The sequence below is a fragment of the Chrysochloris asiatica genome, unplaced genomic scaffold (genome assembly GCF_000296735.1).
Source record: "Chrysochloris asiatica unplaced genomic scaffold, ChrAsi1.0 scaffold00056, whole genome shotgun sequence".
In the NCBI taxonomy this organism is placed as follows: domain Eukaryota; kingdom Metazoa; phylum Chordata; class Mammalia; order Afrosoricida; family Chrysochloridae; genus Chrysochloris; species Chrysochloris asiatica.
In genome coordinates this window covers 10,279,448-10,304,988 of record NW_006408574.1, presented here as the reverse complement: position 1 = coordinate 10,304,988, position 25,541 = coordinate 10,279,448, and the positions used below count along the sequence as shown (strand labels likewise).

The window sequence follows — 25,541 nt, the reverse complement described above, 5'->3', positions numbered from 1 at the left end:
TTAGGTAAGGCAGGAATAAAGGCTTCTGCCTAAGTAGGAGTGCTAAATCCTACAGTCAGACGTCAATAGAAAACGCCAAAGGATTAGCTGGAACCACTGGGGCTTTCAGGGATTTCCTGTTTGCACCATGGGAAAATTGTACCTGTGGGCACAACGCTGGACCCTATTGGGGGTGTGCTCCCACCCACCTAAAGATGTCCAGGCTGGGAGGGTGCAACAGGGGAGAGGAGGAAAGAGACGTGAAAAAAGCCATCACTCTTCTTTTTCCACAAGTCACTCCGTGGCTTTCACACTGTATCAGCCTGGCTGTGGCCCTGCCCTCTGATCTCCACCCAGGCTGTGGGCTGCAGGCAATGTCCCAGTTAATTCCGAAATCGCCATTTATTCTGCCATAGTCAGATTTCTCCGCTCCTGAAACTACTGCCCCTTACTTTATATTTGATCTAAAGCTCTCAAACTGTTCTGGCTAAGCAACTTCTTTGGTTGTTTTTGTACCTCCACCGAGGAGCCTCCCCTGCCCATCTCTACTTCTGCTGTCCCCAAACCAGAAGTCCTCCACAAGTCCAGACTCCATTTTGCCCAAAGAATCCTTCAGTATTACAACTCAAGGCTTGAATTTTTTCCTTTAGTTCTTTCAGCTTTGAGAAATACTAAGTGTGTTCTTCCCTTTTGGTTTTCTAACTCCAGGTCTTTACACATTTCAATGTAATACTTCCCTCTATCTTCTGGAGTGCTCTGATATCTTCTATGTGGTTCTCTTAATTATTTCTCCCATTTCTGTTAGCTACTTACAAGAGCAAGTTTCAGAGTCTCTTCTGGTATCCATTTTGGTCAATTCTTCCTTTCCTGCCTTTTGTTTTCTTCATGAATGATATCCTTGATATCATCCCATAACTCATCTGGCCTTTGGTCATTAGTGGTCAATGCATCAAATCCATTCTTGAGATGGTCTCAAAATTCAGGTGGAATATAATCCAGCTTTTACTTTGGCTCTCATGGACTTGTTTTAATTTTTTTCAGCTTCAACTCGAGCTTGCAGCTGCACAGGTGATGAACTGTTCCACAGCCCCTGGCTTTGTTCTCTTTCCACAAATATAGTTGATTTTGATTCCTGCATATTCCATCCAGTGAGGTCCACCTGCATAGTCTCCATTTATGTTGTTGAATAAAGGTATTTCCAATGAAGAAGTCATTGATCTTACAAAAATCTTTTATGTGATCTCTGATGTTGTTTCTATCACCAAGCTCATATTTTCCAACTCTACTGATCCTTCCTCTTTGTTTCCAACTTTTGCATTCCAATCACCAGTAATTATCAATGATTCTTTCATGTTTGATCAGTTTCGGGCTATGGAGGTGGTGGGTATGTGCCGTGGAGTCGGTTCCGATTCATAGCGACCCTGTACAGGTTTCCAAGGCTATAAATCTTTACGGGAGCAGAAAGCCTCATCTCTCTCCCATGGAACAGCTGGTAGTTTCAAACTGCTGACCTTGCGGTTCGCAGCCTGATTTGTAACCAGAGCACCTTAATTTCAGACTATAGACATTGATAAAAATCTTCAATTTGTTCCTTTTTGGTATTAGTGATTGGTACATAAATTTAAAGAACAGCTATTTTAACTGGTCTTCCATGTAGGAGTATGGGTATTATCTTGTTCTTCAGGATAGATCTTGAAATGCTCTCTTTGATAATGAATGCAACACCATTCCAGTTCAATTTAACATTTCTGATATTGTATGATTACCTGATTCAAAATAGTCACTACCAATCCATCTCTGCTCACTATCAATTTTCAAGTGTTCCATTTCATTTTTGACAAGTTCCCGTTTTCCTTGATTCATACTTTGTACATACCTCATTTTGATTACTCATGGATGTTGCAGCTGTTTCTTCTCATTTTCAGTCATGTGCCACATCAACAAATAAAGGGCCCCCAAAGCTTTAGTCGTCCATATTACTCAGCTTGACTGTACTTCGAGGAGACACCTCTTCCTCCTCATATTTTGAGTGCCTTCCAACCTTAGGGGCTCAACTGCTGGCTCTATATCAGACAGTGTTCTGCTACTGGCCTTTTTTTTTTTTAACCCCAAAGCAGATATCCAGTCTTCCAGTCTGTTTTAGTCTGGACGTTCTACCAAAGCCTGTCTACCATGCATGACCCTGCTGGCATGTGAAATAACAGTGGTATAGCTTTCAGTATCATAGCAACCCTCAAGTCACTAATGTACAGCACACTGACAGAGGAGTGCTGGAAGTAGACACAACCACAATTGTTTTATTATAATAAATCCTTAGAAGTAAAATTGGTGGACTCAGGACTATGCCCTATTCTATTCCTTTCTTGTTTTCTCTTTTTCCTTCACCTCCTCCTCACTTTCCTTTCTTTCATCTACTTCCCTAGCTACCTATTTATTTCTGGCTGGTGTAGAGGGATGTATCTCTCCCCTAATAAAAGTAAACACCAGTGTAATGGAACATATTGTTGTAGTGAGTTGTAAATACTAGGAAATAATGTTACAGTGAACTGGAGAAAAGTGCCCTCCCTTAAGTTTATTCTTCATAAATCTGAGATGTTCCATCTTTTCCTTTAGCTAAGAAAGTTTAATGAAATGCCGTTATATTTGGATAGAATTCGACTCATTGAAAAAATGTCCTTCTTTAGAATATGGTTTCTTTTTGGTTTCAGGAAGACAGACATAAACCACAGAGGCCCTTATTTATGTCACCGGGACCAGTTTCCCCCCTAAACAGCATAAAGATCAAACCCAGGGGAAGTCATCTGGACAGGACGTCCAGACAACTCCAGTCCCGGTCGCCCTCCCCGCTCCCCACCAGGCCTCTCTTCCAGGACCAGCCAACGCACTTGAACTTTGGAAATCGTTACAAAATTGCCAGAGAAATCAAACCTCCATTTGTAGTTAGACACGTGAGTCTAAAATCATTCTTCAGAGTCTTTGGGGCATAGATGAGGGTGGAACCTGATCTATCTCCGTTTTACAGGGGAGGAGACACAGATAAACATGGGCCAGCTCACCTCACCAGACAGTAAGCAGAGACAGGTTCAGTCCAATGATCTCACTGATGTTCTTTGTGTCATAACATTCTCCCTCTCGTTACTCATCTATCACCATGTTGTTGTTGTGAAGGGCCATCAAGTTTGTTCTGACCCAAAGTGACACTGTGAACAACAGAAGGAAACCCTACCCGGTCCTGCACCAGCTTCAACAGTCATTCCTAAGTTAGAGCCATTGTGTCAATCTGTCTCATTGAGGGTCTTCTCTTGGTTGGCGAAGACATCCTTAAAGATATCTGGTAGAGAGAACCTGCTCAAAGAAGTCAGTCATTTCTTTTTAATTTTTGAAAATCATTACTAGAATGTGATCTTTATATGTGATGATGTTGTGAGCAGCTGTCCAGTGGGCCCCCTACTTATGGCAGCCCTCTGTACAAAAGAACAGACACTTGTGGATCACAGCTCGGCTCTGACACACCTGGGGTCACCATGAGCTCAACTAGGACACATTCAAGTCTTATCTTTTTGATTTGCTTTCAGGTGGACAGTGCCAAGCCTTTTGGTGAGGCAACTTCAGAGCATCGTCCCCGAAAATCTAGAAGAAAGTGCAAGTTGTCAAACTTTCCATTTCCAATGCGAAGAGGTACTTAAGTTTTTCCTGTACATTGTTGTTGTTGTTAAGTGCTGTCGAGTCGGTTCCAACCCATAGCGATCCTGTATAGTTTCCGAGGTGCATCTGGTGAGCTTGACCCACTGACCTCGCAGTTCAAATGGCTTTGCAGTCAGGCGCATTAGCCCACAGTGCCACCCCAGGACTCCAGTACATTAGCCTTCAGAAACTTATGTATCCTACTTCTAAAGCTTCTTGTATTCGGAGGAATCACAAGTTGCTTTGGAGACGGTGGGCCTAATTCTCTAGTAGTCTACAGCTGTGGAGTTTCCAGGGCACAGTGCCCACGGAGCAGAGTCAGAAGGGCTCCCCTTGAATGTTCCCCTCGATATGGAAGGATTGCTCTGAGAACTTTTGCTAATCGAGTGTGCTGAGGGGGAAACTGTTCCCTGGCTGGGCTGGAAAAGCAGAGAGCAGCTTTGCCCTGGTGTGCCTTCCTTGCAAAAGTACCGCTGCTAGCTCCCAGTGGTGACACTGTGAACAACAGACCCAAAGTGACATGATGGGAAAGAGCAGAGGAAGGCTACAGATCAGCAGACATAACATTTGTTTTACAAGATGCCATGTCAGTGAGGAGGAGAGCCAGTTATTTCAGTGAGGTTAATTTAGTGACTCTCAGTCTTCCTGTTTGCATTCTTTAAACATTACTGATCGATAACAAGAGCTTTTGCTATCCTTTGATAAGTTGTGCTATATCGATTTCCATTTGACATATTAAAAATTAATACTGAGACATTGTAAAAACACAAGAGAGCACATTCTAGCAGCCATCAGTATAGGGACATTATTACATGTTGTGTAATTTCTGGAAAGCTCCACTGTACATTTGTCAGAGAACGAGAGTGAAAACAGTTTTGACCTTGGGGAGTCACCTGAAAAAGTCTTGGGGAGCCCTGGGGAGCTTTCTGGACCACATATTGAAAATCAGTGGGTTATGGTATCTTCTGGTGGCCATGACCCTGTAGTTGAAATACATGAACCAGGTCAGTAGGTAGTGAAGTTCAACCATCCCCACACTTAATCAGAATTCTTAGACGAGGAAGGAATACTAGTGGGCTATTGCCTTGGCTTCTGGTAGGATTGGACCAAGAGCAGCCCTGACAACAGGGTCCCCATACATGGTCACATGTCGTCACTCAAGCAGTGTTCTTGGAGATTACTGAATACAGCTGACCAAGACATAGGAAACAAGGAAAGCCGTGGTGCTTTAGTATAGCCTGGCAAATACTCATTTCAAAAAATTATTCTCAACTTGGAAACTTCCAATTTAGTCTTGGTTTTGTGTATGTTTATTTATTATTTCACTTCCTAACTTTTGTTACCATTCTCTGGCATTAGATCTACCGTCTAATTATGATTATCTAGGGTAACTGTGATGATTTACACTTTTGCTGCATCATGTCCTTCTGTGGTCTTATGCACAAAATTGTCTCAGTTTAACATTTTATTGTCTACTGTGGAAAAAAATGCTCAAGAGTTCCTGTGTAAATAGGGTCCCTGTTGTTGTTGTTGTTAAGTGCTGTCAAGTCGATTCTGACCCATAGCGACCCTGTAGAGGGTTTTCAAGGAGCAGAGGGTGAGCTTGAACCACCGACCTTGCAGTTCAAACGACTTTGCAGTCTGACGCATTAGCTCACAGTGCCACACCAGGACTCCAAATAGGGTCCCTAGAAAATCAAATATCAAGGCACTGGCAGAGGAGGCAGAGTGTATACATTTTCTTAGACCCATATTGCTCTGGGCCCCTGGGTGAATTCATCATTTTCCTGGCTGCTAAAGGGTTTTGGGAACCGACTCAACGGCACGTAACAACAAAGGGTTTTGGAACTATATTTCACCTTTGTCCTTCCCATTTCCTTATGTCATTAATATAATGCTGATTGGCGGGCCATAAGAGGACAGAGTGAATTGCTGTGTCTCAAGGGAGACATCAAAGGGATCGTGACATTTACAAGGGAGCCTTTATGCTCTTCCATAAGCTATTCATCATCTGATACTTTTGTGCTGCTGTAGAATAAATGTAACAGCACTGTTAGGAGCAACTGGTAATAACGAGTCATTGAAACATTTGTTCCTCTTTCTTCTAGCTTCTTCTCTTGACAGGCTTGCAGCTAACGTCAAGGTAATTTTCAAAGTAGCATTTGTAAAACGGTTAATTTCCAGTTCTCTTTTGTCAATTGTCATGCTTTCTCCAATCAGTGGTGGTAAGATACATTTAGTTAGTGCTGCTTCTGGATTGGTTACAGTTTCGGAAGTGTCTTGGGCCCCACCCTTGACTTTGCTTTGGGTCCGGTTGGTTTGTCCTGCAGACATAACGGAATTTGCTTATGTGGATGAACTGCTAGTGAGCGTACATGTAAGCCCAGTACCAACTCTGTTGCTGGTCACTGCTGTACAATAGAACAAAACATCCTCACAGTGGTCATCCTCACAACTGCTGCATGTCTGTGGTTGCAGCTCTTGTGCCATCCCACCTCACCACGAGTTTCCTTCTTCCACACTGGTTCTCCGCACCACCAAACAGTGTCGTCCTCCACACCTCTCCTAACGACACGTGTAAAACAAGCAGGCTGAGCAGTGTACTGTTTGTCAACCCTACAATGTTTATGGGCGACTTTTCAGAGCTAGATCATCAGACCCTTCTTCCTAGTCTCCCTTAGTCTGGAAGCTCCACTGAAACTTGTCCAACATGGATGACCCTGCTGGGATTTGAAATACTAGTAGCTCAGCTTCCAACATCACAGCACCATGCTAGCCTCCGCAGGATGACAAACTAACAGATGGATGCAGAGGGGAGTGGCTTTCCTATAATTATTCTTTAACGTGGAGGTAGTAACTTGTCCTTAAAGTCTGATTGCTTTGTCAAGATCAAGGTTTAAATCCAAATGTTACAATACAAGCATTTTAGTTGTTGTTGTTAGGTGCCATCAAGTTGATATCAACTTATAGCGACCCTATGCACAGCAGAACAAAACACTGCCCGGTCCTGGGCCAACCTCACAATTGTTGCCATGCTTGAGCCCATTAATGCTGCCATTTTGCCAATCCATCTCATTGGGGGTCTTCTTCTTTGTCTCTGATATCCTTCTCCAGTGACGGGTCCCTCCTGACAATATGTCCAAAGTGTGAGAGATAAAGTTTGGCCATCCTAGCCTCTAAGGAACACTCTGGCTGTACTTCTTCCAACACAGATCTGTTTGTCCTTTGGGCAGCCTGTGGCACTTTCAATATTCTCCAACACCATAACTCATAAGCATCAATTCTACGGTCTTCCTTATTCACTGTCCAGCTTTCGCATCCATATGAGGTTATTGAAAATACCATGGCTTGAGTCAGGCACACCTTGGTCCTCAAGCTGACATCTTTGCTCTTCAACACTTTAAAAAGGCCTATATATGTGCAGAGAAAATTGAATATACTATACTTCTTATGCCATAGCTTATAAATCTTTTGCTTAAAAAAAAGAAAGAAAAAAGATACCTTTCCTAAACCAAATAATCCCCAAACCTTAAAAATGGCTTGTTAATACAATGGGTCTTCAAAACCTTTTGAGGATCAATGGAATTAGGAGATAATGGAGTTGTTCCATGAACGTGCCTTTTTATTGTGTTGCCAAGTTTTCCTTGACTTTCACTCCCCAACATCCTATGTTGTTGTTGTCGGGTGCTGTGGAGTCAGTTCCGACTCATAGTGACCCTGGATAGGGGTTCCCAGGAGCGGCTGGTGAGTTTGAACCACTCACCTCTCAGTACAAACTGACCTTGAGGTCGAGTGCTTATCGTACAGCGCCACTCCAGGACTCTCTAGCCTCTCCTTTTATTTTCAGAAATTCTCTGGGGCAGATAGTGTGTGTCTTCCTTGTCCCACCCCAGCCCTGACTTTAAGCTAATAAAACAAAACGGCAACTAAAGAATAATGCACATTACCACTCAGGTTATCAAAGAGCCAGATGAGCGGATTGTCATCAGGAATGACCCCCCATCACCCCGAGATTCAAGTAAGTTTGGAAAGTCCTTGCCCAGTTCCAGAAACCCAGGGGATGCTGATTTCCACCGGGAAACTTCACTGGCCACCTCTCGGCACTCCAGGTCCCCCAGCCCGCTTCTCCAAGACAGGTTAGCAGCCAGCTCCATCTCTGGCCAAGTGAGGCCAGCTACTTCTGGTATTTGCTTTCTTAGGGGTCTTCAGTTGGGGCACCCTGGTCAGAAAGCATGACTATTGCTCTTAATTAAAATTTGTCGTAAAGCCCATGTCGAATCTTTTCTGTGTCTCAGAAAGACACATCTCAGCATCCTTTGGTAGGAAATAAGTCGGACAACTGACTTTGGCAGAAATAAAGAAATTGTTGTCAGGTCGATACTGACTCATGGTGACCCCGTGTGTGTCTGAGTAGAACAGTGTTCCACAGGGTTTTCAATGGCTGGTCTTTCAGAAGTTGATTACCAGGCCTTTCTTCTGAGGTGCCTCTGGGTGGACTCAAATCTCCAACCATTTGGTTAGCAGCCAAATGAGTTAGCAGTGTGTACCCCTCTTGGGATCCCTAGGCAAAAGTGTGTTTCAACTGTGTGCACCAGCTGGGACCTTTGACATTCACTCAGTGCTATCAAGTCAGTTCTGACTCATAGTGACCCTGCATAGGGTTTCCCAGGCTACACATTTTTGTTGTTGTTCAGCTTACACATTTTATGGGAGAAAACAGCCTTGTTTTTCTTCCTCAGAGTGACTGATGGGTTTGAACTGCCAATCTTGTGATTCAAACTGACCTTGTTGCTCAGTGCTTATCCTATAGCACCACATCAGGACTCCATTCAGACTGTTTTTGTTGTTAAGTGCCATCAAGTTGGTTCCGACCCATAGTGACTCTGTATAGGGTTTCCGAGGAGCAGCTGGTGAGCTTGAACCGCTGGCCTTGCAGGTCAAGCTGATTTTGTAATCCAGTGCGTTAACCAACGGTGCCACACCAGGACTCCCCATTCAGAATAGCTGTCTTAAAATATTATCGTTGGTCACTGTGAGTTGGGTCTGACTTGGACAGCACTTAACAACAACAATTCTGAATGGTGGTATAGTGGATATGTGTTGGGTTGCTAACTGCAAGGTCAGCAGTTCGACTCCGCCAGTCACTCCATGGGAGAAAGATGAGGTTTCTGCTCCCATAAAGATTTATAGCCCCGGAAACCCTACCACAGGATCACTATGAGTCAGAAGTGACTCAAGGGCACTTAATAATAACAATTCTGAATGAAGGATATAACTATCTGCTTTTCTCAGTATTATTTGGAATGAGAATAAGTAGAGAAATCTCCATGTCAGAATAGCACGGTTGTTCATAAAGGGACTCATAGAAATATATCCCAGAACAAAAGTGATTCTGAAATTTCCCACGGTAATGTACGACAAGTGTGGAGTAAACCAAGAAAGCAGCCATCTAATCTTAGTGTTGTTCAGGAGTCATGGAAACATTTACTATTAAAATGTTTTCATCGTGACCGTGAGGAAATCAGATGGAATATTTTAATAGAACCTGTGATTCTGGAAGCTATGCCATGGGTATTTTAAAAACAGCAAGGTCACCCACAGTGGACAAGTTTCAGCTGAGCTTCCAAATGAAGACAGACTAGGAAGAAGGAGAGGTGGACTACTACTGAATATTTAGTCACTGAAAACCTTATGAATAGCAGTGGGACACTGCCTGATAGCACCAGAATATTGAATATTGAAACATGATGAAGAGCACCAGAATATTGTCAGATACAGTGCCAGAAGATGAGCCTCTCAGGTTGGAAGGCACTCAGAATACGACTGGGGAAGAGCTGCCTCCTCAAAGTAGAGTTGACCGTGATGATGCGAATGGAGTAAAGGCTTTGGGACCTTCATTTGCTTATGGGACACAACTCAAAATGAGGAGAAACCACTTCAATCAAACATCTGTTAATAATCGGAACATGTACGAAGTATGAATCTAGGAAAATTGGAAATTGCCAAAAATGAAATAGAACACATAAACATCGATATCCTAGGCATTAGTGAGCTGAGCTGGATCGGTATTGGCCATTTTGAATCTTACAATCACATGGTTTACTACTCTGGGAATGACAAATTGAAGAGGAATGGTGTTGTATTCATCATCAAAAAGAATATATGAAGATCAGTCATGAGGTACAATGTTGTGGTAGAGTAATATGCATGTGCCTACATGGAAGACCAGTTAACACCACTATTGTTCAAATGTATGTACCAACCACTAAAGCCAGTGACGATGAAATTCAAGAATTCTGCCAACTTCTTCAGTCTGAAATTGATCAAACATGCAATCAAGATGTATTGGTAATTATTGGTGATTGGAGTACAAAGGTTAGAAACAAAGAGGAAGGATCAGTAGTTGGAAAACATGTCCTTGGTGGTAGAAAGGATGCTGACAATCGCATGATAGAATTTTGCAAAACCATGGACTTCTTCATTACAGTTTTTTTTAAAACTACACAGAAGATGTTTATATACATGGACATCACCATATGAAATACACAGAAATCAAATTGACTACATATGATGGAAAGAAATGGTGGGAAAACTCCATATCATCAGCCAAAACAAGACCGGGCCAGACTGTGGAACAAATCATCAATTGCTCGCATACCAGTTCAGGCTGAAGTTGAAGAAAATGAAAACAAGTCTATGAGAGCCAAAATATGACCTTGAACATATCCCACCTGAATTTAGAGATCATATGAAGAACAGATTTGATGCATTAGACACTAAAGACTGAAGACCAGAAGAGTTGTGGGATGGCATAAAGAACATCACACAGGAAGAAAGCAAAGGGTCATTAAGAAGACAAGAAAGAAGGACAAGACTAAAATGGATGTCAGAAGAGACTCTGAAACTTTTTCTCCAGGGTAGAGATGCTAAAGCAAATGGAAGAAGTGAGGAGGTACAAGAGCTGCACAGAAAATTTCAAAAGGCAGTTCAAGAAGACAAAATCAAATATAACAAAATGTGCAAAGACCTGGAGTTAGAAAACCAAAGGAGAAGAACACACTCAGCATTTCTCAAATTGAGGGAACTGAAGAAAAAATTCAAGCCTCGACTTGTGACACTGAAAGATTCTCTGGGCAAAATCTTGAATGATGCAGAAAGCATCAAAACAAGATGGAAGGAATATACAGAGTCACTATCCACAAAGAAATGGTCAATGTTCAACCATTTCAGAAGGTAGCATATGATCAAGAGTAAATGACACTAAAGGAAGAAGCCCAAGGTGCATGGCAAAGAACAGTGTGCCAGGAATTGATGGAATAAAAATTGAAATCTTTCAACGAATCGATGCAATGCTAGAAGATTCACACATCTATGTCAAGAAATTTGGAAGACAGATACCTGGCCAATTGATTGGAAGAGATCCATATTTGTGCCCGTTCCAAAGAGAGGTGACCCAATGGAATGCAGAAGTCATCGGACACTGTCATTAATATCACATGCAAGTAGAATTTTGCTAAACATCATTAAAAAATGGCTGCAGCCATACATTGACAGAGAACATCCAGAGGTTCAAGCCAGATTCAGAAGAGGATGTGGAATGAGGGATATCATTGTTGTCGTCAGATGGATTTGGTTGAAAGCAGAGAATACCAGAAAGATGCTTACCTGTGCTTTTTTTGCTACATGAAAGCTTTCAAATGTGTGGATCATGACACACTATGGACAACATTGTGGAGAATGAGTATTTTGGAACACTTAATTGTGCTCATGAGGAATCTGTACATAGACCAAGAGGCAGTTATTCAAACAGAACAAGAAGCCACCGAGTGGTTTAAAATTAAGAAAGGTGTGTGACAGGGTTGTATTCTTTTGCCGTACTTATTCAATCTGTATGCTGAGCAAGTAATATTAGAAGCTGGGTTATATGAAGAAAAACATGGCATCAGGATTGGAGGAAGACTCATTAACAACCTGCCATCTACAGATGATACAATCTTGCTTGCTGAAAGTGAAGAGGACTTAAAATACAGATGAAGACCAAAGACCACAGCCTTTGGTATGGGTTGCACCTGAATATAAAGAAGACAAAAATCTTCACCACTGGACCAACAAACAAGATCAATATAAATGGAAAAAAGACTGAAGTTTTTAAAGACTTAATTTTGCTTGGATTAACCATCAACTCTCATGGAAGCAGCAATCAAATGGAGTATTGCATTAGGCAAGCCTACTGCACAAGGCCTCCTTAAAGTGTTGAAGAGCAAAGATGTCAGCTTGAGGACTAAGGTGCCTCTGATCCAAGCCATGGCATTTTCAACAACCTCACATGCATGCGAAGGTTGGACAGGGAATAAGGAAGGCCATGGAAGAATTGATACATTTGAGTTACGGTGTTGGAGGAGAATATTAAATGTACCATGGGCTGTCAAAAGAACAAACAGACCTGTGCTGGAAGAAATACAGCCAGAGTGCTCCTTGGAGGCCAGGATGGCCAGACTTCGTCTCTCATACTTTCGACATATAATCAGTTGGGACCAGTCCCTGGACAAGAATATCATGTTTGGTAAAATGGAGGGTCGGAGAAAAAGTGGAAGACCCCCAGTGAGATGGATTGACACAGTGGTAGCAGCAATGGACCCAAACGTAGCAGCGATTGTGAGGTTGGCACAGAACTGGGCGTTTTTGTTCTGTTGTGCATAGGGTCGCTATGAGTCGGTACCGACTTCATGACACCCAGCAACAACAACAACAACAACATGATTTGTTTCTGGAGTCCTGGTGTGGCACTATAGGATAAAGCAATGGACCGCAGGGTCGATTTGAATTTCAAGGTCGGCAGTTCAAACCCACCAGCCTCTCCTCGGTAACCCTATACAGGCTTACTATGAGCCAGAACCAACTTGATGGCACTTAACAACAACAACAACAACAACAACAACAACAACAACAACAGCAGATGATTAGTTGCTATACTGGAAGAAAATAACAGCATAGAAGAAAAGCTGACAATCAGAAACTGTTAACTTCAGCTTTGGACCACAGAGACAGGTGGTTCGGGACACATGTAGACCTCTTTCTGTGCCTGACCCCGTTCCTTACCCTCGTCTCACTTGCTGCCAGCCTGGAACCTGGCAAGTTGGCAAAGCGGAGGGGGCAGGGCGAGGGTTAACCTGGGAGTGGGTTCAGCTCCAGACCTGAAGGGTGACCAAGGGGCCCTAGTTGCAGAACTCCACCAGTGTCTGCCTGATTTTGAGTTTTGTTCTGCGTTTTCTTCCACTCTATCCAGGACCGTCCAATGTGATCCCTTTCAGAGCAGTTGTCGGGTACCCGCTAGTTCTTCTGGTCTCAGAGTCAATGGAGACTGGTGTTCACATGGTCCTTTGGTCCACTGGAGTAATTTAAACGAAACCATTCTTGAATGAAACCATGTTTTACGTTCCCGTAGGAGTATTTTTCTGATACATAAGTGTAAGAAAGACATTGAAATTGCACTGTGTGCCTTTTTGTTCGTTGCTGTTTTTTGTTACTCTTAAGTTACGTGTATTGACACCAATTGTTACACGCCTTGAGCAAGCATCGTATTTAATAGTCACATGGCATTCCATCCTGTTTGGGTTCCACTCTAGCTTTCACTCCACGTGGAAGAAGATCCATGAGCGAGTTTGCAGTCTTCTGACATTCCACGGAGTTCAGCAGCCAAACCCAACCCAGGTAAGGGCTTGGGACCAAACACGATCTTTGCTGAGAAAATAAGAGTGGAAACAGAGCTTGATGGGGGAGACAGCCATTGATGATGTCACCACAGAAATCAGTGGAAAGCACTGATGGTTACCAAGGACTGTGCGTGTTGTCCTGAGGGTGTATTGTAGGGACATTTGGTTGGGAGACAGGGAAGACGTCCCTGAGGAAGAGACAATACAACGGAGACCTACTGAAGGGTGAGGAGCAGCTGACTCGGGGCAAAGCAAGCATCAAGTGGGAGTTGTGCGGACAGATGGCGGAAGCCACGTTGTCTAGGTGATCTAGTGCTGCCACCATTTAAGTTCCACACATGGAGGGCTTTAAAAAACAGAAATATTTTCTCACAGTACAGGAGGCTAGAGGTCCAAGCAGAGTTTCAGCGGTGTCAACCCTCCTGTGAGCCTCTCTCCTAATTCCCGGCATCTGCCAGCAATCCTTGGTGCTCCTTGGCTTGTAGATGAGCCTCCCATGACATCCGTCTTCCCCTGTGTGTGTCTCTGGTTCTACTCTGCACTTTGTTTACCCCAGAAGTGATTACCGTTAGGAGCCACGCTGCTCCGTTATGGCTTCAGTTACAAACCAAAGTAAACTCACATTTCCCAGTAGGGTCACATCCACAGGTACGGGGCGAGGTCTTCAATACGTACACTTGTTGGGGGACACAGTTCAATCCACAACAGTGGCATCTTCAGAGGACTAAGAAGGATTTTCTCCCAGGCCCTTGTTAGCTGGCCCTCAGTACTTTTCCCTTCCTCTGCTCACAGGAACTCCTGTTCCGAGGACTCGTCTGCACTGTGGGCTATGTTACAACCTGGAAGAACACTTTTCTAAAGTTTAAGCATGTGCTTGACTCTAGTAGGGGTGGAGGGTTGTTTCTAATCCATAGAAAAATAGACTCAATGTTTTGAGTCTCCTGCAAGATGCACAGCGATTAGTCAAGTAACCTTTCAAAAGAATTCAAAGAAAGGGTTAATGAACAGGGCTGCTAGGAGTGGCTTGCTTTCAGCCGTGCTATGAAGGCCAATTGGTCCCCTTGCCTTACTAAAGGTTGACATGTCCTAGGTTTATAGAATGACACTTACAAATGAATACATTGAGTGCCCCAACCAAGGAGCACTTGATGTCACTTTCAGGACTAAGGTGAACTCGATCCAAGCCATGGTGTTTTCTTATATGTGTGCAAAAACTGGACAACAAAAAAGGAAAACTAGAGAGGATGGATACATTTGAATTATGATGTTGGCAAAGAATATTGAGCATACCATGGACTGAATATACCAGAAGAACAAACAAATCTGTCTTGGACGATGGTATAGTCAAAATGCTCCTTTGAAGCCAGAATGGTGAGACTTTTTCTCACATTCTTTGGCCGTGTCATCAGGAGAGACTAGTCCCAGAGGAAGGACATCAGGCAAGGTAAAGTAGAAGGTTAGAGAGAAAAAAAGGAAGCGTCCCAACAAGAGGGACAGACTCAGTGGCAGCAACAAGGGGCTCAAACCCAGCAGTGGTCGTGAGAAAGGTTAGTTAGGACTGAGCAGGGTTTTGGTCTGTTGTACAGGGGTTCTCTATGAGTCAGAACCAACTGAACAGCACCTAATAACAACAACAACAACAACAACAAACCATTGGGGTGGTGAATTATTTTACTGCCTCTTCTTTGTCTTGATAATTCCCAATCTTTTAATGTAATAAGGTCCTTAAAAAATTTTTTAGTGTATATATATATATATATATATATATATATATATATATATATATATGGAGCTCTGGTAGCGTAGTGGTTACGAATCAGGCTGCGAACCACAAGGTCAGCAGTTCAAAACTACCAGCTGTTCCACAGGAGAAAGATGAGGCTTGCTGCTCCCGTAAAGAATTACAGCCTTGGAAACCCTGTACAGGGTCGCTATGAGTCGGAACCGATTCCACGGCACATAACAACAACATATATATATATATATGCATATATATGTGTATTTATATACATAATGCACTGGACTGCAAGGTCAGTTTGAACTGCAAGGTCAGTGGTTCAACCTCACCAGTTGCTCCTCAGAAACTCTGTACCGGGTCACTATGAGTCAGAACTGACTCGACAGCACTTAACAACAGCAATATATAGTGAACACCACACATACAGAGTTCTGGTGTGGAGCTGTGGGTTAATGCGCCAGACTGCAAAGCCATTTGAATTGCAAGGTCGGCGCTTCAAGCTCACCAGCTGCTCCTTGGAAACCCTATACACGGTCGCTATGGGTTGGCACTTAACAACAACAACCACACATACAACATATGTGGAACCCTAGGCCTTTCACATGCGTAGCTCCTTATCTTTGTGTCATGGATCTATACTACAGCATTGCTGTTGTTATGTGCTGTGGAGTTGGTCCGACTCATAGTGACCCTGTACAGGGTTTCCGAGGCTGTAAATCTTTATAGGAGCAGAAAGCTTCATCTTTCTCCCGTGGAACAGCTGGTAGTTTTGAACTGCTGACCCTGAGGTTCGCAGCCCGATTTGTAATCACTACACTACCAGAACTCCTTATATTACACCATAAATAATGTCATTATGGGATTTATTTTTGTTGTAGGAAGATTCGACCTCTGAAGTAAATTCTCACCTTCATAGGCAAGCCTATCCCCTGAAGAAATACCCACTACATAAGAAGAGCTATTTTAAGTCACTGTCTTTTGTAAGTAAGCAGCTGAAGTATTTCCTCTTATCTAAACTCATTTCATGTCCTGCTGTCAGGGTGCATGCAGTAGCTAGACAACGCAGAGGACGGGAAGCCTACAGAAAACAGAAGAACGTGCTCTTCGGTCACTCCGTAGAATCAGGGCCTTCTGGTTGACTAGGTCTTCTTCCTCTGGTCCTTCCTCTCTATGGAACAGCCCCTCTGGTCTTTTTGAACAAGGACTTGTTCCTGTCTTGGGGCCTGTGAGCGTACTGCTCTCTGTCTGGAATACTTCTTCCTAATTCTGCCTGGGTAACTTCCACTCACCCCTCTGGTCTCACCATCCTATATGACATCACGCCCCTCCCAGCTATATCCTCTTAGCACCCAGCACTTCTATAAAGTAGGTCACCGTGGGTCTGGCTATTGTATTTTTATTTGGGCTGTTTGTTTAAAGCCTGCCTCTTCTACTAGAAGGAAGCTTCCTGAGGCCAGGGACCCTGCCTCTACCACCTACTACTTTGTGCCCTGCATTTAGCACCAAACAGTGGAATCACATGAAACGGAGGTCAACTCTACCACACACACTAGGCTCAAGAGCCTGACTCCTCACCTCCACCTTGCTGCTGTCTTTACTCCCGATGACCTTCCACTGTGGTTGGTGCCCAGGAATATGTTCTGCATGAGTAGGTGTTAATTGGCAGCTCTAGAATTGTGGTCACTCAAGAATATGTGGTAAGATATTGGAACAAGGATCAGAGTATGCTGAGAGAATGGAAGTCAAGTGCGAAGATGGACAATTGTTTCTGAGTGTGGGTATTCTCCATACTCTTTCCTTTTCATTGCATGAGTTGGATGCATACATTATTCAAATAGTGCTCTGCGTATGCATATATTATTGCTGTTAGGTGTTGTTGAGTTTGTGCCGTCTCATAGCAACCCTGTGTACAACAGAACCAAACATTGCCTGGTGTCGTGCCGTCCTCACAATCGAAGCTTTGTTTGAGCCTGTTGTTGGAGCCACTGTGTTAGTCCATCTTGTTGAAGGTCTTCTTTTACGCCGACCCTCTACTTTACCAAGCATGATGCTCTTTTCCAGGGATTGGTCCAGAGTACATAAGATAAGTCTCACCATCTTTGCTTCTAAGGAGCATTCTGGTTGTACTTCTTCCAAGACAGATTTGCTCATTTTTCTGGTGGTCCATGGTGTCATCAATATTCTTCCCCAACACCGTGATTCGAAGGCATCAGTTCCTTAGTCATTGTCCTTCTTCAGTTTTCCTTATTCATTGTCCAGGTTTCACATGCATATGAGGCGACAGAAAACACCATGGCTTGGGTATTTCCAGAAACACCTTAATCCTCACAGTGACATTGTTGCATTTTTGTATTTTAAAGAGTTCTTTTGCAGCAGATTTGTTCAATGTAATACACTGTTTGACTTCTTGACTACTGCTTCTATGGGCGTTGATTGTGGATCCAAGTAAAGTGAAATCCCTGATCATTTCAATCTTTTCTCCATTTATATGGATGTTATTTATTAGTCCAGCGGTGAGGATTTTTGTTTTCTTTAAATTAAAGTGCAACTCATGCCAAAGGTTGTGGTCTTTGATCTTCATCAATAAGTATTTTCAGTCCTCTTGGCTTTCAGCAAACAAGGTTGTATCTATCATCTGCATATCACAGGTTGTTAATAAGTCTTCTTCCAGCTCTGAAGCCACGTTCTTCTTTATATAATCCAGCTCCTCGGATGATTTACTCAGTGCACAGATTGAATAAGTATGGTGAAAGAATACACCCTGAGCCACACCTTTCCTGATTTTAAACCACACAGTATCTCCTTGGTCTGTTCAAACAACTGCCTCTTGGTCTCTGTACAGGTTCCTTATAAGCACAATGAAATGTTCTGGAATATCCATTCTTCACAATGTTTTCCATAGCCTATTATGATCCATGCAGTTGAATACTTTTGCATAGTCAATAAAACACAGATGAACAGTTTTCTGGTATTCTCTGTTTTCAGCCGAGATCTATCTGATGTCAGCTTTGATATCCCAAATTCTATATCTTCTTCTAAAGAGCTCTGGTAGTGTAGTGGGTTACGAGTTGGCTACTAACCACAAGGTCAGCAGTTCGAATTTACCAGGTGCTCTGTGGGAGAAAGATGAGGCTTTCTGCTCCTGTAAAGATTTATAGTCTCAGAAACCCTATACAGGGTGGCTATGAGTCAGAACTGACTCCACAGCATATAACCACCACCACCACCATATCTTCTTCTGAAAGAGCCTTGAATTTCTGGCAGTTCCTTGTCAATGTACTGCTACAACCACCATTTTAAAATTAACTTCGGCAAATTGTATACATACACAGTTTCAATGAACTATATATATACGGTAGCGTAGTGGTTACGAATCGGGCTGCGAACCTTAAGGTCAGCGGTTCTAAACTACCAGTCGCTCCGCGGGAGAAAGATGAGGCGTTCTACTCCCGTAAAGATTTACACCCTTGGAAACCCTGTACAGGGTCGCTATGGGTCGGAACCGACTCGACGGCACTTAACAACAACAACAACAACATACAACCTAGAAAGCTAATATGTACTGAGTTGGTTCCGACTCATAGCAACACTGAATAGGGTTTCCAAGGAGTGGATGGTGGATTTGAACCATCAGCCTTGCAGTTCAAACCAACCTTGCGGTTGAGCGCTTATCCTACAGTGCCATACTAGGGGGCTTCAGAGAGTCCAAGGAAAAGTGGAATTAAGAGAGAATGGAATTTTCCCAGGAAAACCTGAAGCCTCCACATATGTATATATATAATAAAGTATTTCTTATATTGAAGCCAACATGCATTATATCCAGTTTTTAATGTTCAGCCAGAGTGTTTCCACTTACAAATCATCTCTTTGTCTACTTCCATTCTTTGATAGTGCTGATTTGTAGCTTTTCTGTTAGAAGGAAAGCTGGGTTGAGGACACATATTCATTGGCAAGGAATTTTAATACAGATACTGTTATTTGGGTCTTCCAAGACTTTTAACATTTTTCAGTTCCTAGCGGTAGACTCTTGTGCAAAATCTGACCCAGGTTTTGGGCAGAGTGATGATGGACTCACCCCCTACCTTAAGCATGTTGCACCTCAGGAACCTGGAAGGGGGGAATGTAAGTCATGCAGTTTAGTGAGGTGTTTGTTCCCGTGAATGGATTCTGCTTCCTTTTGTTGTTCTTGTTGTTGTTGTTGTTGTTAGTGGCAGCCAAGTCCCCCAGACTCATGACAACCTCACGTACAAAGGAATGAAAAGCCGCTAAGTTCTGTGCCCTTCCCAGGACTGGCTGTGCATTGGTCTGCTGGGATTCCTGGAAGTCCATCACCAGGCCTTTTGACCCTTCAGTGTTCTGCGGCCACAGGCCCTGCTTGTCTCCCACGTTGTACAGTTGTATGGAATGTTCACTGCACAAGTGTGAGCTGCAGTGTGGTCAACATGCCTGGCACCCCCTGCAGAACTCCAGGAAGAGAGGTGCTGTTGTAAGGTGTCGCCCAGTTGGTTCCAACTTTTATAGACTCCGCATAGGTTTCCATGGAGCGGCTTGCAGGTTTGAGCCGCCGACCTTGTGGTTAGCAGTCTAACATCAACAATTGGATAAATGTTTGAACTCCCTGAGCAATGGCGCAGCCTCCAAGTCTCCCTTCAGTTGCTCCCTTTTCCTCTCCGGCGTGGAACAACTTCTTGCCTTCCTCTGATAGTCCACCTAGTGTCCGCTGGAAAGCTGCGATCCGCTCCTTACTGTACAAAGGAAATTTCTCTCTGAAATGCCAGTCCTGGCTGACATTTCTGAGACAAACCTTGCATTCCCTCCCTCTTGCCATCCTTCCGTGCCTATTTTTGGCACGCATTTTGGTTTTTGGAGGAGGAGAAACGCCACACCGTGACACCTTGGTTGGTCCATCCCTGCTAAGTGTTTGCCTGCTGCAGCTGCCCTGGCGATCACATGTGTCCAGTGTCCCTTCCACATGTTGGGTCACCTCTGAAGATCACTTGCCTTCTTTGTGGGCAGTTCTCACGCTGAGAGTTTACATACAGCCACGCTGCGGATGCTACTATTTTTCAGATGTTCTCTTCTCTCCTTCCTAACTCAGTCCCCGAATAACAACACAACAAACAAAATCCACACGGTTGTTAGTGGATTCCGGCTCTTGGCGACTCCAAGTGTGTCAGAGTTGAACTGGGCTTCGTAGGGTTTTCAGTGGCCGATTCACCAGACCTTTCTTCTAAGGTGCATCTGGGTGGACCTTCTAAGGTGCAGCTGAGCACATGAACTGCTTTCACCTACCTGGGACATCCTAATGTTGGTGTTGTTAAGGGCCATTGAATCGGTTCTGACTGATAGTGCCTCGTATAGGGTTTCCAAGGAGCAGCTGGTGGGTTTAAACCACCAACCTTGCAGTTAGCAGTCCAGTGTTTATTCATACAACACCACCAAGACTTTTGGGACTTCCTAATACTTCATGTGTTATAACCAAGATATAATAACTTCCCATGCAGTAAATGAGCTACTATTTGATTCTCACAGCAACTTGATGAGGCAGGTGCTAGATCACTAGTTCCATTTTACAGACAGACACACTGAGTCAGAGAGGCACGGAACCTTGCCCACAGTGACACAGCTAGTGAGCGGTAGAGATGGCTCCCGGGATGGTTTTTATCATGTTGTCATCGTCTTGCCTCTCCAGATCTAGGCTGTGACATAAGACCTGTGGGGAGAGAGGCAGGAGCTATGCAAGTGTTACCCTCAGAACTGGAGCAGAGGGGATTGGAATGATGGCAATGTAATGATATGTGATGGAATGAATGTAAAACTAGAGTTCTCGCATGTAAACTATCATATAATTCACAATAAAACATTGGGGAAAAAAAGACCTGGAGCAGAGACGCTGGACTCAGCCAATTAGTGACTCCCACTAAGGAGCCCTGGTAGAGAAGTGGGTTACAGGTTGGGCTGCTAACCACAAGGTCAAAGTTAGAATCTACTGCAGTCACTTCACAGGGGAAACGTGAGGCTTTATGATTTACAGCCTCTGAAACTCTATACAGGGTCCCCCACTGCAACCCACCACCAACCAAGGCCCAGAGACATCAAAGTCATTGCGTCTTTGTAATAATGGAGGAGTGTGGGATGACCGGCTGATGCTCTGTGGTAGTCAGGTTCCTGAATGTCTGTTTTGAGGGTCATTCATGCTTTGGGGCACAGTCACCTTGCCCAGGGCTGGCCAGGACTGCCCACCTGTAGTTTAGAAGAACCTGGCAGACAGCTCAGAAATTGCCCATTTGCAGGGTTCTGCCTAGAACGTTCTGCTTGGTAGATGAAAGGATGGATTTCTGGCCACTTCATCTTTGACTGCCAAAACAGTCATCTGGGCACTGATTAGGTGCTTATACAGAACCCAGCCTACATAATTGCCACTTGGGGAACAGGGCCCACATAATTACCCAATGCTATATTGCATTCACTTCCAACATGGGTGGTGTGAGGAAGCTACATGAAGCCCTGAGCCAGTGATGTGAGGGGCAGGGAGGATGTAAGAGAAGGATCGATTAATCCTGCCTTAGAAGTGGGCTTCCTACATGACAGTGGTCCTCAAGCGGTGCCTTGGAATTATGTTGGTTGGCTTTCCCTGGGACCTTTCCTAACCCCCGTCTCCCACCTCTCAAGGGTTATAGGAAACCCTAGTGAACCTAACTAGGCTTTTTTTATAATTACTTGTGGTTTGGGTGAGAATTTACCAAGCAAATTAGTTTTTACAAATGTCTACCTTTTTTCTACAGCTCTCTTCCCACTTCCTCCTTGGATTTCTCATTTCTGCCCGGCCATCTTCCCAGCCCCTGCCTGCCTTCTGAAAGGAGCTCTGGTAGCGTAGTGGTTATGAGTCGGGCTGCTAACCTCAAGGTCAGCAGTTCTGTGGGAGAAAGATGAGGCTTTCTGCTCCTGTAAAGATTTACAGCCTCGAAAACCCAATGTTGTTGTTGTTAAGTGTCATCCATTCAGTTCCGACCCATAGTGACCCTGTATAGGGTTTTCCAAAGAGCAGCTGGTGAACTTGAACTGCCGATCTTGAGGTTCAAACTGACTTTGCAGTCCAGTGCATTAACACACAGTGCCATACCGACTCCACGGCACACCACCACCACCACCTGCCTTCTGAGCTTTGGCTTTTGGGCAAATGCTGTTCTTTTAATCTCCTTTGGTTGATTGTTCTGAAGGACACGTTCCTCGTGGGCATTACTGTTCACTTTAGGGTTCTGTCTGTTGTTTGGCTGCAAGATAATTCTTGGAGGGGGGTCCAGTTCCAGGTTTAAAGAGTATTTGAAGACCACAGTCTTTAACAGATCCACATCTGACCTTGGTTGTGCTTTTGAATCGTGTTCTACATTTTCCCCTTATGGGATCCCGTCAGAGTAGTCAGTTGTAGTAGCTGGGCACCATCTAGCTCTTCTGATCTTGGGGTGGTACAGGCGATGATTTACTTGGTGCATTACGCCTTTGGACTGTTTCCTTGACTCTGATTTTCTTCACTCTTCTTTGCTCCAAATAGGCAGAGGTCAACAGTTGCACCTTTGATGGTGGACTGTACGCTTTTAAGACCGCAGTCACCTCTCACCAACGTAGGATGTAGAACATCATCCTTGTGGACTATACTAGGCCAAGTGGTCTAGATGTCCCCTGAGACTATGGTCCTAAGCCCTCAAACCCAGTGACTCATTTTCTCAAGGTGTTTGTTTATGACAAAGCAGTTTTCAGAACATACCCCCTGTGTGCTCTATTGAACACATGGGTATATTTGCAGCACATGCCAGTACATACGTAGAATTATCTGTGACCAGATCTGTTAAGAATCATGAATACAATCCCCTTTACCTTCCTACACCAGTTCAGCTTGGATGTCTACCTACGTATCCACTGTTAGGTTGTTATTATTTATTGTTATGGTGGTTGCAGGATTATAGATGCAAAAGTATGTAACATGGTTGCCTTTAACTCTTGTGTTCCTATCGGTGGCTTCTTTTGCCTTGGTCACATTGTGTTGTTGTTGTTGTTTGGTGCGTTCCAGTCAGTTATGACTCAGAGTGACACTAAGCACAACAGGATGGAACACTGCCCAGTTCTGCATCATTTTCATAGCCCTCGTGATGTTTGAGCCCGTTGCTGCTGCAACTGTATTAATCCATCTTCTCCTCTTTCTCCCTAACTCTCCATTTTACCTAGCATGGTGTCCTCCTTCTCCAGGGAGGGGCTGGTCCCTCCTGATAACATGTCCAAAGTAAGAGAGACCAATTTTGGCCATTTTCACTTCTAAGGAGCATTCTGGCTGTATTTCTCCCAAAGCAGATTTGCTTGTTATTCTGGAAGTCCGTGGTACTTTTCAATATTCTTCACCAACACCATAATTTAAATGCATTGGTTCTTCTCTTGCTTTCCTTATTCATTGTCTAACATTCACATTCATTTGAGGTGATTGAAAATATCATGAGTGGATCAAGCATACCTTAGTCCTCCAAGTGACATCTTTGCTCTAGAATATTTAATGAGGTGTTTTGTAACAAGAAGTCTGGCAGTAGGGCAGATCCAGGGTGAATTTATTTAGTCATTGGTAATATTGGTGACAAGATGGTTTCCATCTCTACCTGCCTTCCTCAGGGAGTGACAGATGTCCCATAGTCCTGCTCAGGTGTACCCAGCAGGTTTTATACCAAGGTTGTACTAATTCCTCACAACGCTACATGGTGGGTGCTCTCTCATCCCCTTGACATTATACAGAAGTCCTGGTGACACTGTGGTTTAAGTGCTTGACTGTTGCCTGAAAGACTGGTGCTTCAAAGCAACCAGCAACGGAAGAAAGGTGTGGCAGTCAGCTCTGTAAAGATGGCAGTCTTGGAAACTCTTTGGGGCAGTTCTCTTGCATTCTGTAGGGTTGCTGCAAGTCAGAATCAACTTGATGGCAACTTAGTTCATTCTGGTTTTGATATAAAACAAAGAAGTTGCATGACTTGCCCAAGGTCTCAGAGCTGCTTTCTCCTGGGAGCTTTAACATTGTCCCATTCAGCTCTAGGAGTTGAGGGGGAGCAGCTCAGAGACAAGTGGTCCTCAGGGAGAGCCACATTCCAAGATCCCTGTAGCATTAACTCTCCGTTTCCACCTTTACGTACTTGGTTGTGTTGTTTATCGTTTTCCCAGAAGCCCATTTAGGATGTGATGTTTCACATTTGTAGGGAGAAATGAACGGAAGCTGTGGGAGGATCATGAAGAACTCACCAATCAGATGAACCGACACACTGTTAGAGAAACCAACAACCGCTGTTGCTATCGATGTAGAACTGCTGGTATCTAACCCCTTTTAGGTGAAACCCTACTCTCAGTCTTTGTACCCAGGTAAGAGTTGCTGATTAAAGGACTTGCTCTTTGGAGCTCATATTTGTTGTCAAGCTGGAAAGTTTGTTTTCATTTGTTTGTGTGCTTGTTTTGAGCATAAAATAGAAAACAATCACAGTTGGACAGCAAATGTATTTTTATTTGGAAAGCACTGCTTAGAATTCTAACGGAAATGGCAAGATATCCTTTCAGTTGGTCTTCACTTTTGGCACTGACCATGTTCATTTTTTTTTTGTAGGTTTTTTTTTTGTGTGTGTTTGTGTTTGGTTTTTAAAGGTTTTTTATTGTGGATTGAGTGAAAGTTTACAGGGCAGATCACCAGTTTTACATTCAACAAATCATACACCTTGTTTCATTACAATTGATTATAATCCCCTTCATGTACCATCAGTTAACAGTATTTCTCTCTATCCACTTCAGCTTAAAAAACACCACTCTGGCATATATAATAGTTTACACCTCCAAAGGGCACATTCTGCAAGTCTGTCTCCTGGCCAACAGCTCTTAGACCCTCTCTTCCCATGAATATGGAGTCCTCAGCCTCACCCCCTCTCCATGCCCCCATCTCTGCCTCCATCTCTGGCAACGCTGCTTCTCTGGATAGGGTCCTGTATTCTGCTTGTGCTCTTCTCCCTTGATGGTCCTAGGGCTCTCAGTTTCTGGAGTGTAAGACTAACCACTCCCCTGTTTTTATTACAAAACTTCTACAGTTTTATTACGTACAATTTTGACAGTCGCAATTAGTCATGATAACAATTATTCACTATTGAATCATAAGATTCAAGATGAAAACTATTCAGTGGGGACTCTTTCTCTCCCCATCCCCCACTATTTTTTTTTTTTAATGTTTTATTGTGAATTATGTGATAGTTTACATGGGAGAACAGTGACTATTTACTTGAAAGGGAGCTCCGGTAGCGTTGTTGTTGTTGTCAGGTGCCATTGAGTCGGAACCGACTCATAGTGACCCCATGCACAGCAGAACGAAACAATGTTCAATCCTGGGCCAACCTCACTACCGCCACCACACTTGACGCCAT

At 43.7% G+C, this 25,541-nt stretch overlaps 1 protein-coding gene across 1 annotated transcript in view; it reads left to right on the top strand.

Annotated features, from left to right (window-relative positions):
- SPATA6L (spermatogenesis associated 6-like) overlaps positions 1-22,747 on the top strand; it is a 67,075-nt gene extending 44,328 nt beyond the window's left edge. The window contains exons 6-12 of the mRNA XM_006863836.1: positions 2,688-2,927; positions 3,555-3,657; positions 5,772-5,806; positions 7,618-7,799; positions 13,290-13,374; positions 15,993-16,094; positions 22,667-22,747. Of these exons, the coding sequence (XP_006863898.1) occupies positions 2,688-2,927; positions 3,555-3,657; positions 5,772-5,806; positions 7,618-7,799; positions 13,290-13,374; positions 15,993-16,094; positions 22,667-22,747 (828 nt within the window). The remainder of the gene's footprint in view (positions 1-2,687; positions 2,928-3,554; positions 3,658-5,771; positions 5,807-7,617; positions 7,800-13,289; positions 13,375-15,992; positions 16,095-22,666) is intronic.
- Positions 22,748-25,541: the final 2,794 nt, after the last annotated feature.